Source organism: Macaca mulatta, chromosome 5, assembly GCF_049350105.2.
Source record: "Macaca mulatta isolate MMU2019108-1 chromosome 5, T2T-MMU8v2.0, whole genome shotgun sequence".
In the NCBI taxonomy this organism is placed as follows: domain Eukaryota; kingdom Metazoa; phylum Chordata; class Mammalia; order Primates; family Cercopithecidae; genus Macaca; species Macaca mulatta.
Genome location: NC_133410.1, coordinates 99,761,122 through 99,774,688, shown reverse-complemented (window position 1 = coordinate 99,774,688; position 13,567 = coordinate 99,761,122). Strand labels below are relative to the sequence as shown.

General features: G+C 36.2%; 1 protein-coding gene across 10 annotated transcripts in view; it reads right to left on the bottom strand.

Annotated features, from left to right (window-relative positions):
- CCSER1 (coiled-coil serine rich protein 1) overlaps positions 1-13,567 on the bottom strand; it is a 1,446,943-nt gene that overhangs the window by 1,121,589 nt on the left and 311,787 nt on the right. For all 10 annotated transcript variants that reach the window (XM_078002679.1, XM_015138795.3, XM_078002685.1 and 7 more), the window contains exon 5: positions 5,275-5,395. In XM_078002679.1, the coding sequence (XP_077858805.1) occupies positions 5,275-5,395 (121 nt within the window). The remainder of the gene's footprint in view (positions 1-5,274; positions 5,396-13,567) is intronic.

Here is a 13,567-nt window from a genome sequence, read left to right as displayed (position 1 = left end):
TTCAGAAAGGAATTTTATGCAAAGTGCATTTATGTGTGTGCATGTTACACTTATAGTTCAATTGATATAACACTCAAAATAAATTAAAAGAATATCATGACTCTCCATTCATTAAACTATTACTAAATCAAGATAACATGTTAGGATTTTCACAATATTATATATTTATCATAATTACAATTAGTAATGAAGATAATTTCTCATTTTCATTCTTACTGCAAATACTTAGCAATGTATTGTAAGTTATTAGTTTAATAACTGTATTTAACTTGCCACGGCTCATAAATATATATTGACACAGTTCTCTTTTCACATTTCCCCATCCCCAATGCCAGCACCCTAGTCCAAGCTACTATCAGCAATCACCTAAATGATCTCACTGTAGCCACTCAATCTGTCCTCCATTTAGTAATGTACTGATAACTATTTAACTAGCTCTCCTGGAGAGGAGGAAAGTCCTCATTTGTAGAATTCCCAATGCTATGATGTAACTACACCCACCATGGCTGATTTCAAACTTTCAGTGTGAAGTCACTGAATCTAGAGCTGGGGAGATCTGCTATCAAATTGGCTCTCCTAAGCCAGCTCCATTTCACCACTACCCCAACCATACCTAATTCATTCTCTATAACAAACAAACAAAGTTTTCTTTTTTTTTTTTTTTTTTTTTGAGAGGGAGTCTGGCTCTGTCGCCCAGGCTGGAGTGCAGTGGCCGGATCTCAGCTCACTGCAAGCTCCACCTCCCGGGTTTACGCCATTCTCCTGCCTCAGCCTCCCGAGTAGCTGGGACTACAGGCGCCCGCCACCTCGCCCGGCTAGTTTTTTTTTTTTTTGTATTTTTTAGTAGAGATGGGGTTTCACCGCGTTAGCCAGGATGGTCTTGATCTCCTGACCTCGTGATCCGCCCGTCTCGGCCTCCCAAAGTGCTGGGATTACAGGCTTGAGCCACCGTGCCCCGCCCAAACAAAGTTTTCAAAAGGCAAATCTGACCATGTTGCTTGGCCCTGCTAACATAATTTGGCTTCCTTTTCCTCCCACAAGCCTTCCTTCAATTTCTCCACACTCCCACCCATCACAGAATACTTTAAGAAGCTATTTTGTTTTTTCAGTTAGTTAACTAATATTCTGTAGACGTTAGCTCAAGAGTCACTTCCTCAGGGACATTTTACCTGACCTCCTTGGCTATGTTACAACCTCTTACCAGCCCTTATAATGAGATTATAATAAGATACACCTCTACATTATAGCCACAGCTACACTTTTGCTTTTTTCTTTTCTTTTCTTTTCTTTTTTTTGGAGACAGAGTCTTGCTGTGTCACCAGGCTGGAATGCAATGACGTAATCTCGGCTCACTGCAACCTTCACCTCCCAGGTTCAAGTGATTCTCTTTCCTCAGCCTCTCGAGTAGCTGGGACTATAGGCATGCACCTCCACACCCAGCTAATTTTTGTATTTTTAGTAGAGAAGGGATTTCACCTGCTTTTCAACACAAAATCTCTATCACTATGCACAGTGCCAAGAACAAAGCAGACACTCAAGAATTACCTATTTTTGATAAATTAACAAATACATATCTGCCTAAAAGCATAAATAAATATGTTCCCCTGAAGATTGTCAAGGAAAATTGGAGATCAGCTTGTAATATTATTCTTTGATGTCTCTTCAATATAACTACAGAGTTTGTGTAACAACTTTAGGAGACTAAAGCGGTGACCTTAGAGAGAGTACTTAACTGTTCCAAATCTAACATGTACTATTCATTCAGATAAATAAACAAAAAGAGCTGACAAAACTTTAAACCTGTGTTAAGTACCCTCTAAGAATAAAATAGGTTAGTGTTAGCAATTATTTAAAAATAAGACTTTTGTACTAAATGATAACATCTGTGACTTTTCAGAAGGAGCTTCTTGAACCTACTTCATGACAAGAAATTGAAGCATTACAAAGAGGTCTTGAAACTTGGAGTAAATGACAATACGTTTAAGTAATGCTTCATCTACGCAAGAGTCAACAATGAATCAAATCTATTCCTAAGGTTAGATTTATTTATATAAAATAATATAAAAACGTGGACATGGACAAAGAATAGATTAATTTTTATTTTACCTCTGCATTTCTAACTTTACAATGGGCATAAAAATCCCTTCATTTCAGACGTTGAGGTATGGTATGTACAGAATATTTGCATTTCAACAAGCATATTTCTCACAAAGTATTAATACAAAATATAATCCAAAGCCAATCATGGTTATTCTTTCATTCTCTTCAGAGTTTGAGCTCTATGTACATTTCATGAAATGCTCATTTACATAGAACCGACTTGAGAAAAGTAGAGTTTTGAGGAACATGCTGAGTGTAGCTGGATATTTGGGCATACTTTTAATAGTAGGATTTTTATGAATTTATAATTCCCCTCTGTGTGTCCATGTGTGCCCATTATTGAGCTCCCAATTATAAGTATGGATATGTGATATTTGATTTTCTAAGTTATTTCACTTAGGATAATGACCTCTAGCTCCATCCATGTTGCTGAAAAGACATGATTTCAGTCTTTTTTTATGGTGTATATATATATCACATTTTCTTTATCCAACCATCTGTTGAGGGGCACTTAGGTTGATTCTATGACTTGACTATTGTGAACAGTCACTCTCAAAGCTTTGACCCCAGCATTCTATGCTTATGATTAAATATTTGAAAATTGTACATTCTTTTTGGATTACATAGAATATTCTATTTTTTAGCAAGTTTTTCTTTTCCATATGAGTTACATATCAAACTAAACTCAGAAGTGAAGTAAAATCCCCATCTTTGTTTCCTGAATTAAGATGAATTTTAGATATTGCAACAAGTGGAACGCTCTGGTCCTCTCCTACTGTAAGGCGCAATGTAGCTTTCCTTCTTAAAGATTTAGATAGTTTCTCCCTATCACTTGCTATGCTGAAAAGTTTATACTTCATTCCTAGTAGGAGTTCCTAATTCTTATTTCTCCTTATCAAATGTCTAAAAACTAATAAATACATGAGAATATTTAATAACAAATTGTCAAAACTAAAATATTTATCATCAGAATATAACTAAACATTGGTTAGATAATACAAATATCTCAGTCATAAAATGTTTTTTACTTTCTAAAGTGATGTAATTATGTATTACATATTCTTTCTTATGTACAGTCTTACATATTCTGAGATGACTATTTCAGTTATTCTTAGCAACAAATTTACTGGGTTCTGAATTAGATGACTCTATGAATCCTATATTTTAAAGAGTCAATGATTTATGAATTTATATATGAAGACCGTAAAATTCAAGGGGAAAATTTACTTAAAGAAGTAATTCCATCCTAAATTAAAAAGAAATATTTATTATCCAAAGACAATATCTCAACTTCCAGCATTAGTTTTATATTGGTGGGTGATTATTTTATGACTACTATTTTTTTTCTTTTTTTTTTTTTTTGAGATGGAGTTTCGCTCTTGTCACCCAGACCGGAGTGCAATGACACAATCTCAGTTCACTGCAACCTCTGCCTCCCAGGTTCAACTGATTCTCCTGCCTCAGCCTCCCAAGTAGTTGGGATTCCAGGTGCCTGCCACCATGCCTGGCTAGTTTTTTTGTATTTTTCATAGAGACAGGGTTTCACCATGTTGGTCAGGCTGGTCTAGAACTCCTGTCCTCAAGTGATCTGCCCGCTTTGGCCTCCCAAAGTGCTGGGATTAAAGGTGTGAGTCAACGTGCCCAGCCCTATCTAGTATTTTTTTTCTTGTGGGAAATCCAAAATACACAAAACTGATATCATAAACGGCTTTAGTAACTCCATTTATAAACAGTTGATGTGGCTATTTGACAATTATGTTTGTTGCAAAAAAATTACACAATTTATATGTTCTTGCCTCTCTATTATGTTTTAGGCATTGCATTATGAGGTAAAGTATCTCCCACATTAAAAAGAAACAAACAAACTAAGGTTAAGAAGGTTTATTTATTATTTATTTTAGAGACAGAGTCTTGCTTTGTCACCCAAGCTGGAGTAAGGCAGTGACATGGTCATAGCTCCTGGCAGCCTAAAAGTCCTGGGCTCAAATGATCCTTCCCCCTCAGCCTCATGAGTATCTGTGACTATAGGTGCAAGCCACAGTGCCCAGGGGTTAAGAAAATTGGGGGAGTTGGGGGAAGAATCTGCCCAAGGCCTGGATTCCTAACCACTGAGTTATACAGCCTCTCAATAGCACAGCCAGAACAAATAACATAAAATAAAATTAAGTAGGTAAAAAATCATTTAAAATAAGAAATAAAGATACATACATTATATTTTAGTATTTAAATGTTTATGACTTAAATATAATAAAGAATTCTGACTTTTAAAATTAATGGTGATAATATTACCTATATTGAACATCCATTATTTTGACACCTCATCTATCTCTGCCTTCTTTTATCTATATTACCAATATGTCAATTGTGGAATCACTTTTCCCCTCCATATTTCATTCTGTGTTCCAGGGCTTGTCATGCAACAACAAATTATCTAGTCAATCACCACTAAATACTTTTGGATATAGTGATTGTTTCAGAATTGCCATGTCAAACAAGCCAAGCTAGTCAAAGCCAATCCAATGACACTCAAATCTGGGTTATTTTTGCTTTGATTAAAAGGAATGAGAAATTACCTCCTTCCACTGGATTTGTGGAGAAAATGAAAATCAATCCCGGTTCCTGCTGAAGGCAGCAATATCACCACTAGAGGATCCTCACAGAAAATGAAAACCCCAGACAGAAGAGTCAAGCAAAAAGATGTAGATAGAGAGAATGACCCTTGATGATATCATTTGAGAACCAAAACTGTACTTGAAGAAATTGCTACCTTTGTACTTTATAAATTACATGAGCCGATAACCACCAGCACTCTTGATTCTTTTTTCTGAAACCAGTTAACATTTGGCTTCTGTCATTGACAAGAGTTTTGAGTTAATCACTATCTTGGCATTTATACTGTGTTGTCATATGTTCACATCTATCTTTCAATTCTCGAAATAATAGTGTGAGGTATGTAGGATATAAACAATTTCCATTTGATAGCGCCATCATTAAGATCACAATTGAAGACAGAAGTTATTAATTGAGACAAAATAGAAGAGATTATTTTTTAATGCACAAAATTTATTTCTTCTTTCTTTATACTAATATTAACACATTTATTATAAATCACATTTTCTTATCAGTTATCTAATTGATTTTACAAGGCCTTGAAAAATTAAATGAACAACTCACTGTTTGGAAGGCTCAGGAAATTTTGGTTCTTCTCTTTTCTTCATTTCTATTGTTGGTTCCATAGAAGTAAGAACTACTGCAGCACATGAGACGACAGAGTGATACGAGTCCTCCCGGCAAACTGTTTGTTCAAAAAAACCGAGAAATTGTAAATGTCAAAATTATTTATGAACTAGTCTCACTTCTCCTTTTTTCCCTTTCTATATTTAGTCTAATAAAAGATCTAATTCTACTAAAACATTAATTATTAAATTATCCTTAAATATTTTCTGCTCTAAGTCTTTTCACTCACTAGCTATATGACCTTGGGCAATTTTTCTTTTTTAAAGCCCAGGATGGAAAAAGTATTGCCAACAGTTTATAGTCCTTTTCTAAAACAGCTTTTCATCCAAGAATGAAAAGTGCACAAGTTATACATATACAGTTAAATGAATCTTTGCAACATGACCACACCTGCTAAGTCAGCATCAGGATCAATAAACAGTGCATCACAAGCACCCTAAATCCTCCTGTGGTACCCCTTCTCAAACACTACTGTAGCCTCTGAACTTCACTATCATCATTTATAGAACCATAAAGAAGTTTTGCCTATTTCTGACCTTTACACAAACGGGATCATATTCTTTTGGGAGCATTTTTTTTTATTGTTTGTTTTGTTTTGTTTTGTTTTGTTTTTTGAGATGGAGTCTCGCTCTGTCGCCCAGGGTGGAGAGCAGTGGCACGATCTTGGCTCACTGCAACCTCCGCCTCCCAAGTTCAAGGGATTCTCCTGCGTCAGTCTCCCGAGTAGCTGGGATTACAGGCACCCGCCATCATGCTGGCTAATTTTTATATTTTTAGTAGAGACGGGGTTTCACCAGGTTGGTCAGGCTGCTCTTGAACTCCTGACCTCATGATCCGCCCGCCTCAGCCTCCCAGAGTGCTGGGATTACAGGCATGAGCCACCGCACCAGGCCCTTTTTTTTTTTTTTTTTTGAGAAGGAGTCTCGCTCTGTCACGCAGGCTGGAGTGCAGTGGCATGATCTCAGCTCAATGCAACCTCTGTCTCCCAGGTTCAAGTGATTCTCCTGCCTCAGCCTCGTGAGTAGCTAGGACTATAGGCACGTCCTATGAGGCCCAGCTAATTAGGGACATGGATGCAGCTGGAAACCATCATTCTCAGCAAACTATCACAAGAACAGAAAACCAAACACCGCATGTTCTCACTCATAGGTGGGAACTGAACAATGAGATCACTTGGACTCAGGAAGGGGAACATCACACACCGGGGCCTATCATGGGGAGGGGAGAGGGGGGAGGGATTGCATTGGGAGTTATACCTGATGTAAATGACGAGTTGATGGGTGCAGCACAGCAACATGGCACAAGTATACATATGTAACAAACCTGCACGTTATGCACATGTACCCTACAACTTAAAGTATAATAATAATAAATAAATTAAAAAATATATATATTTTATTTTTTAGTAGAGACAGAGTTTCACCATGTTGGCCAGGATGGTCTCAATCTCCTGACCTCATGATCCGCCCACCTCCACCTCCCAAAGTGCTGGGATTACAGGCATGTGCCACCACACCCGCCCCAAGCATATTCTTTTATGTGTTTTTTATTTCATTCAATGTGTGCTTATAAGATTCATCTATGTCTAGTAGCAGTTGGTTCATTCTCATAGCTGTGTGGCTTTCCACTGGTGAATATACCACAATTTCTTTATACATTTCATTAATAATGAACACAAGCTATTTTCAGTTTGGGGCTATTTCAATTGTCTATGAACATTCTTGTACTTTTTTAAACAGTGCACAAACACATTTATATTGAAAAAAAAATCAAGAAGCTGTAATCGTTTCTAGGATATAGTCATGTTTTATGTTCTGCTTTAGTAGCTACTGCCAAATACAACTCAGAACTGTCTGTACTAATTTGCATTGCCAACAATAGAGAGTTTCAGTTGTTCCACATCCACACCAACACTTGGTTTTGTCATTTTTTTCTTATTAAAGTTTTAATATTGTATTAATTTTCTATTGCAGCATAAAAAATTAACACAAACTTAGCAGCTTAAAATAACATCCATTAATCATTTCACAGTTCTGGAGATCGGAAATCCAGCTGGGTTCAACTGGGTTCCCTGATTAGGGTCTTACAAGGCCAAAATCAAGGTATCAATGAGTCTGCGCTCTTATCTAATGTCTCTGTGTGAAGAATCCACTTCCAGACTTACTCAGGTTAACAGAATTTACTTCCTTCTAGTAGCAGGATTCGAGTCTCCTTTTACCTTGCTAGCTGTTGTATCTAGGAACCACTCTGAGCTTCTAGGGCTACTCACAGGTTCATGGCCTATGGCCCATCCATCTCAGCAGTGGGGAACATCCTTCACATTGAAGCCCTCTCGCGCTTTAAATATCTCTGATTTCTTCTTCTGCTACCAACTAGGGAAAAAAAAATTCTTTCTGCTTTTAAAGGGCTCATGTGATTAGGTTACGTCTACCCAGATTATCTCCTTTTTGATTAACTCAAAGTCAACTTATTAGTAGCCCTAATTACATCTGCAAAATCCCTTTTGCCAACTAACAATCACAGCAGTGATGCCCTATCATCTTCCCAGTGAAGAAAAGTTAAGGGCTGGAGTCATGTGTCATCTTAGAATTCTGCCTACCAAAGCCGTTCTTTTAAGTGTATAGTGGTATGGCATTGTAACTTCAATTTATGTATTTCTGATAATGAATGAAATTGAATATATATAGTGTATATTCAGTCCTCTTTTTACATGGTTCTAACATGCAAAAATTTCAGTTACATGGTTTAGTTAAATAACACCAGTCACCTCCCAAAAACAGGGTTCAAATTGCAGTTCACATGGTATACCAACTGTAATTGTATAAAGGACAAACTTCTTTAGTAGCACTTCAGTACACAAATCACTATGTAAATAAAAGAGGTACATCATGATCAGTGACACACACATCACTTCTTTCAAATTCTGTCAATTATTGATAACTAGGCATTACTTACTCAGTTCAAGTACATAAATCATAATGTGTAGTTGCATTGCTTCCTTGTCCCCTTGTGATAAATTTATGTGACATTTTATAAAAAATAGACAATGTAAGGAAAAAATTTGCCAATGAAAATGAAAGTAGAGAAAATAAAAACTGATAGCGAAACCCCGTCTCTACTTAAAATACAAAAAATTAGCCGGGCATGGTGGCATGCATGTGTAGTCCCAATTATTTGGGAGGCTGTGGCAGGAGAATTGCTTGAACCCAAGAGGCCGAGGTTGCAGTGAGCCAAGATCAGGCCACTGCACTGCAGTCTGGGCGACAGAGTGAGACTCCGCCTCAAAAGAAAAAAAAACCAAAAAACAAAAAACTAACAACAACAACAAAAAATACGGAAAGTGCTGGCTGGGCACAGTGGTTCACACCTGTAATCCCATCACTTTGGGAGGCAGAGGTGGGCAGATCATGAGGTCACGAGATTAAGACCATTCTGGTCAACATGGTGAAAGCCTGTCTTAGCTGGACGTGGTGGCACGTGCCTATAATCCCAGCTACTCAGGAGGCTGAGGCAGGAGAATTACTTGATCCAGGGAGTCGGAGGTTGCAGTGAGCCAAGATCGCGCCACTGCACTCTAGCCTGGCCACAGGGCGAGACTCCATCTCAAAAACAAAATGGATAGTGCTGGAAGTGATATTTGAATCAAACAAAAAAACGGAGTGCGACAAACAGGAACAGTCAAGTTTTAATTACTCCATTATTTAATTTTACTTATAAAGTTAATGTTAATAATGTATAAAAAATTTTATTCACTTATACATTTTATAAAGGTAAATTATGGAACAGCAGACAATTATAACATAATGTAATGTAAAAAACATGGGACAGCATCAAGCCATTCCATATTCAAATAGATTTGCAGCATCCATGGGTTGAAAAATCAATGATACATTTTTCACGATTATTTCCAACCATGGATATAAATAACAGTTTGAGGCAACAATATAAAAAGCTATATCCTAAATTTGCTCTTCTGTGAAAAGAATTTTTGTTGTTAATGTATTGCATGAAGTGCAGAATATTCCATCTTAAGCTTCTGTCACTAGAGAGTATCAGAGCAAGGCTAACTGTAAAATAAAAGTGCCCATTTATTTCTAGACAGATGAGGCCTTTTGGCCAAGATCAGGGTCACTTAACAACTACTGGAACTGCACCTAGTGGAGGTCAGTTGTCAGTAACCATCAGTTAATAAGAAAAGGATGATTCAGGCCCGAGAAACCAATGTTTAATTACAGGTTTTAAAAGAAGAAAAAATACGTGATAGTCACAAAAATTGCTCATCCTAAAACTTGGTTCTAAGCACTAGTCTTATTTATTTCTAGATAGTCATTAAATATATAAACACCAAAATGAACAAGGCTTCCAGGGACCACTCAGTCAGAGATCTGCAAACCTCAGGGCAGTGTAGAAATCATTTTTAGCTTTGAAATGAAGTAGTCTGACCTTGTCATGTAACCTTTTATTACACCACAAAAACTATGCTATTATAGGAAATGACTTTCTATTATTGCTGTATTCCCTAAAATGTTTCTTTCAGATTCATAATAAACTGAGATACAAAATCTAAACACTAAAATTTTAAACTACTCCTTTTCTCCAGTTTGGCTACATCAAAATAATTTTATTTAATTACTGAATTTCAATCATTGTTTTACATTTTAGTTTATAAAATCATTGCTAAAGCATAAAAAAGCAATATATTTTATATGTTAATAAATTTCACAAAACTACCAAAGATTCACCAGAAGAGGCATTTTTGTCTTTCATGCAAAATTAAAACATTTAAATAACTGAAAGTGCCTAGAGCAGTTATAAATAATGTGTCTTTGATATTCTTGTATTATATTTTATTTATACATATTTATTACATTTGAGATCACCACTCCAGTTCACCAAAATAGTTTACTATCAATCAGCAAATTGCAGCCTTAAAAAAGAGAATTTGCTTTTGACTTGGTAGAGTGTTCACGTTTCCATTTTCTGTTCCAAATATCCAGGATCCATGTATCTACCATGGAACAACCCACTGAGAAAGCTTAACCTAGCAAAAGAATTATTTAACAAACATTTAAATGACATGATAGACACAATTCTGCACTAACTGTGTATTGACTCTTACTGTATTGTTTTTACCCTTCAGAAAAGTTCTATGGCGTAAGTATTATTATTACTGCCATTGCACTTTTCAAGGTCACACAGTTTGAGTATAGAAAACCCCGAATTTGATCTATCTGTCACTAGTCCTCATGCTATTGAACATACTTCATGCTGATTCTCATTTAAATATATCAAGTGCTCTGAAGTACTAGTGTAAATGTAATAGTTTATCTTTTTCAATTGTTTATATTCAATAATATTCCTACATCTGAATTCTTTATTGTAAGAAAAACTGTGCAACCACCAAGCAGTTTGTTTGTACAACCATATTATTTAAGACTGTATCTTGAACAGCCATATTATTTAAGGCTAGAATCACCTTGAGATTTTTTTAAGATGTGAAAGAATTGCATAGAAATTATCAATATCTTAAAGTAAAACCTTCTGAAAAATTAATTCATATCAGAACATACCACAATTTTGACTCATCATAAAAATACTTTGGGTTCTAAGTTCTGTCCTTCAAAATGACTTACAACAATGTTTTTTCTATTGTTCCACTGGAGAATGAGTGTTTTACATTTGTTCTCCCATTAGTAAACTATGAATAATAATCTTGCACTTGGGTTGTGGTGATGATTAAATGAATTAATGCATGTAAAGTGCTTAGTATAATGTCAGGAAAATGATATTCTTTTAAAATGTTAGCAAATATTATTTATAACTGTTTTACTTTACGAGATGGTATCTTATTATCTGCCCAAGCTGGAGTCTAGTGGCTATTCACAGGTGCAGTCATGATGCACTACCCCTCAAAGTCCCGGGCTCAAGCAATCCTCCTGCCTCAGCCTCCTGAGTAGCTGGGACTACAGGTATACGCCACCATACCTGGCTGATTTTTTGTTTTTGTTTGTTTGTTTGTTTTATATGTCAACTTGGCTAGGCTACAAGCCCCAATTATTCAAACACTAACACAAGTGTTGTTGTGAAAGTATCTTCTCTACATGTAAAGTCCATGGTCTGTTAGCTTTAAGTGATATTATCTTAGGTAATCTGGATGAGTCTGAGTTAATCAGTTTAAAAAAGCTTAAAGCAGAGTTGAGGCTTCCTGAAGATAGAAATCCCACCCTTGTCAAAAGTTCCCTCCTGCTCTACCTGATAGTTAGCTCTACATATTTTGGACTTACCTAACCAGTCCCCAAAATCACATACGTTGATTACTTGTTATAAAAACAAATAGACAAAATAAACTTCTTTATATCTTTTACTGACCTGTTTCTCTGGTTAATAAATACATAAGTTAACAATGACATTTTGGTATTAAATATCAGTTTTAGTGAACCAGTAAGTATTTCCTTTTAGTGCCCATACAAAGTTTTTTGATGAAATAGTATTAATCCAGAATTGGAAGAATTGAAAAAAAGAAGCAGTTAAGATAAAAGTCATTGATCATGACTGTAAATAGCACACACTGAGCCAAAGCAGGCATATATATTCATTTCTTAGTAGCATTAATTGAACTATTTCATATCCAGACACTGTAGTAGGTGCTGAACTTGTAAAGATAAAACACAAAATATTTGCCTTGCAGTAACTTAAAGTGTACTAGGAGATGATACCATTTAGAAAATGTAATCATAGAAGCCAGCCAAGTAAAGAAACTGGCAGGATGAAAACAGTAGAACTGCTGCAGTCTTACTCACTCCTGTTACTTAGTAGAGTGCCAGGCACTAAAAAGGCACTCAATAATATTTGGTAAATGAATGAGAGACTGAAGAAAAATGAAGTGAGGCATGGGGGAAATGAAAAGATGCTAGCCAAGCATAGGAAAAAGTGTGCTAAAAGGCAATGAGATATGGGAAAATGTTATATATATTGAGAAATGGAAATAATTCAATGTGGTTGGGGCCTAGATAAGACACAAGAAGGTGAGGAAGACTGAGCTGGAGACATAGGTCACTGGCAATACCTTAAACACCTTCTAAGCAACTTAAAAACATTAGTATTTGATCCTAAAGTTAATGGGAATTGATATCAACCATTAAACAAGAACAACATGATCAGCTTTATATATTTTAAAAAATAGCCAGGGCAACACCTAAGTGCAGGAATAAGATTGAGTGAAACCACTGACAGCACTACTGAAATAAACAAAATGAGAAATGGTGAGGGCTTCTTATTATTTGAAGTAGCAGTGTAGTGGACAAGAGGGGAAAAAGTAGAGTGCAGAGTATTCAGAAATGTTAACACTTCTGTTTCAAATATACAGTCACAGTCTATATCTACTTATTTGCTTTATTAAGATGAAGTACAATTCTCAGTACATTACAAAATCAGAAAACACAGTGACAGTACAGATGGGTGTGAGAGAACAGCCATCAAAAGAAGAAAGCAAAGACTTTCAAATTATTAGAAGACAATTTAGTTTACAATTTAAATTAAAAAATATTCTGTACAACCATATTATTTAAGGCTTATATCATCTTGAGATATTTATTAAGATGTGAAGGAATCGCATAGAAATTGTCAATATCCTAAAGTAAAAACTTCTTCAAAAATAACACAGAAAAACAGATGAAAATAAGTATACCCTGGAAACTCAGACAAAACTACAAAGTGTAAATGAAAATATTAAATTTGGTCAGGCTTACCTCACATCATCCAAATTCCGGTAATTTTGTTGCTGTGTGCCTATAGTAACCTTTCATTTTATGACAGATGGTTGGAATATATCAGGTCTATTATAATTGAAATTGCATATTTTCGACCCATTTAATCTCAATTTTTTTCTTGCCTTAGCTTTTGAGTAGTTCTTTTTTTTTTTTTTTTTTTTTTTTTTTTTTTTTTTGAGACGGAGTCTCACGCTATTGCCCAGGCTGGAGTGCAGTGGCGCGATCTCGGCTCACTGCAAGCTCCGCCTCCTGGGTTCCCGCCATTCTCCTGCCTCAGCCTCCTGAGTAGCTGGGACTACAGGCGCCCGCCACCGCGCCCGGCTAAGTTTTTGTATTTTCAGTAGAGACGGGGTTTCACTGTGGTCTCGATCTCCTGACCTTGTGATCCGCCCGCCTCGGCCTCCCAAAGTGCTGGGATTACAGGCTTGAGCCACCGCGCCCGGCCGCTTTTGAGTAGTTCT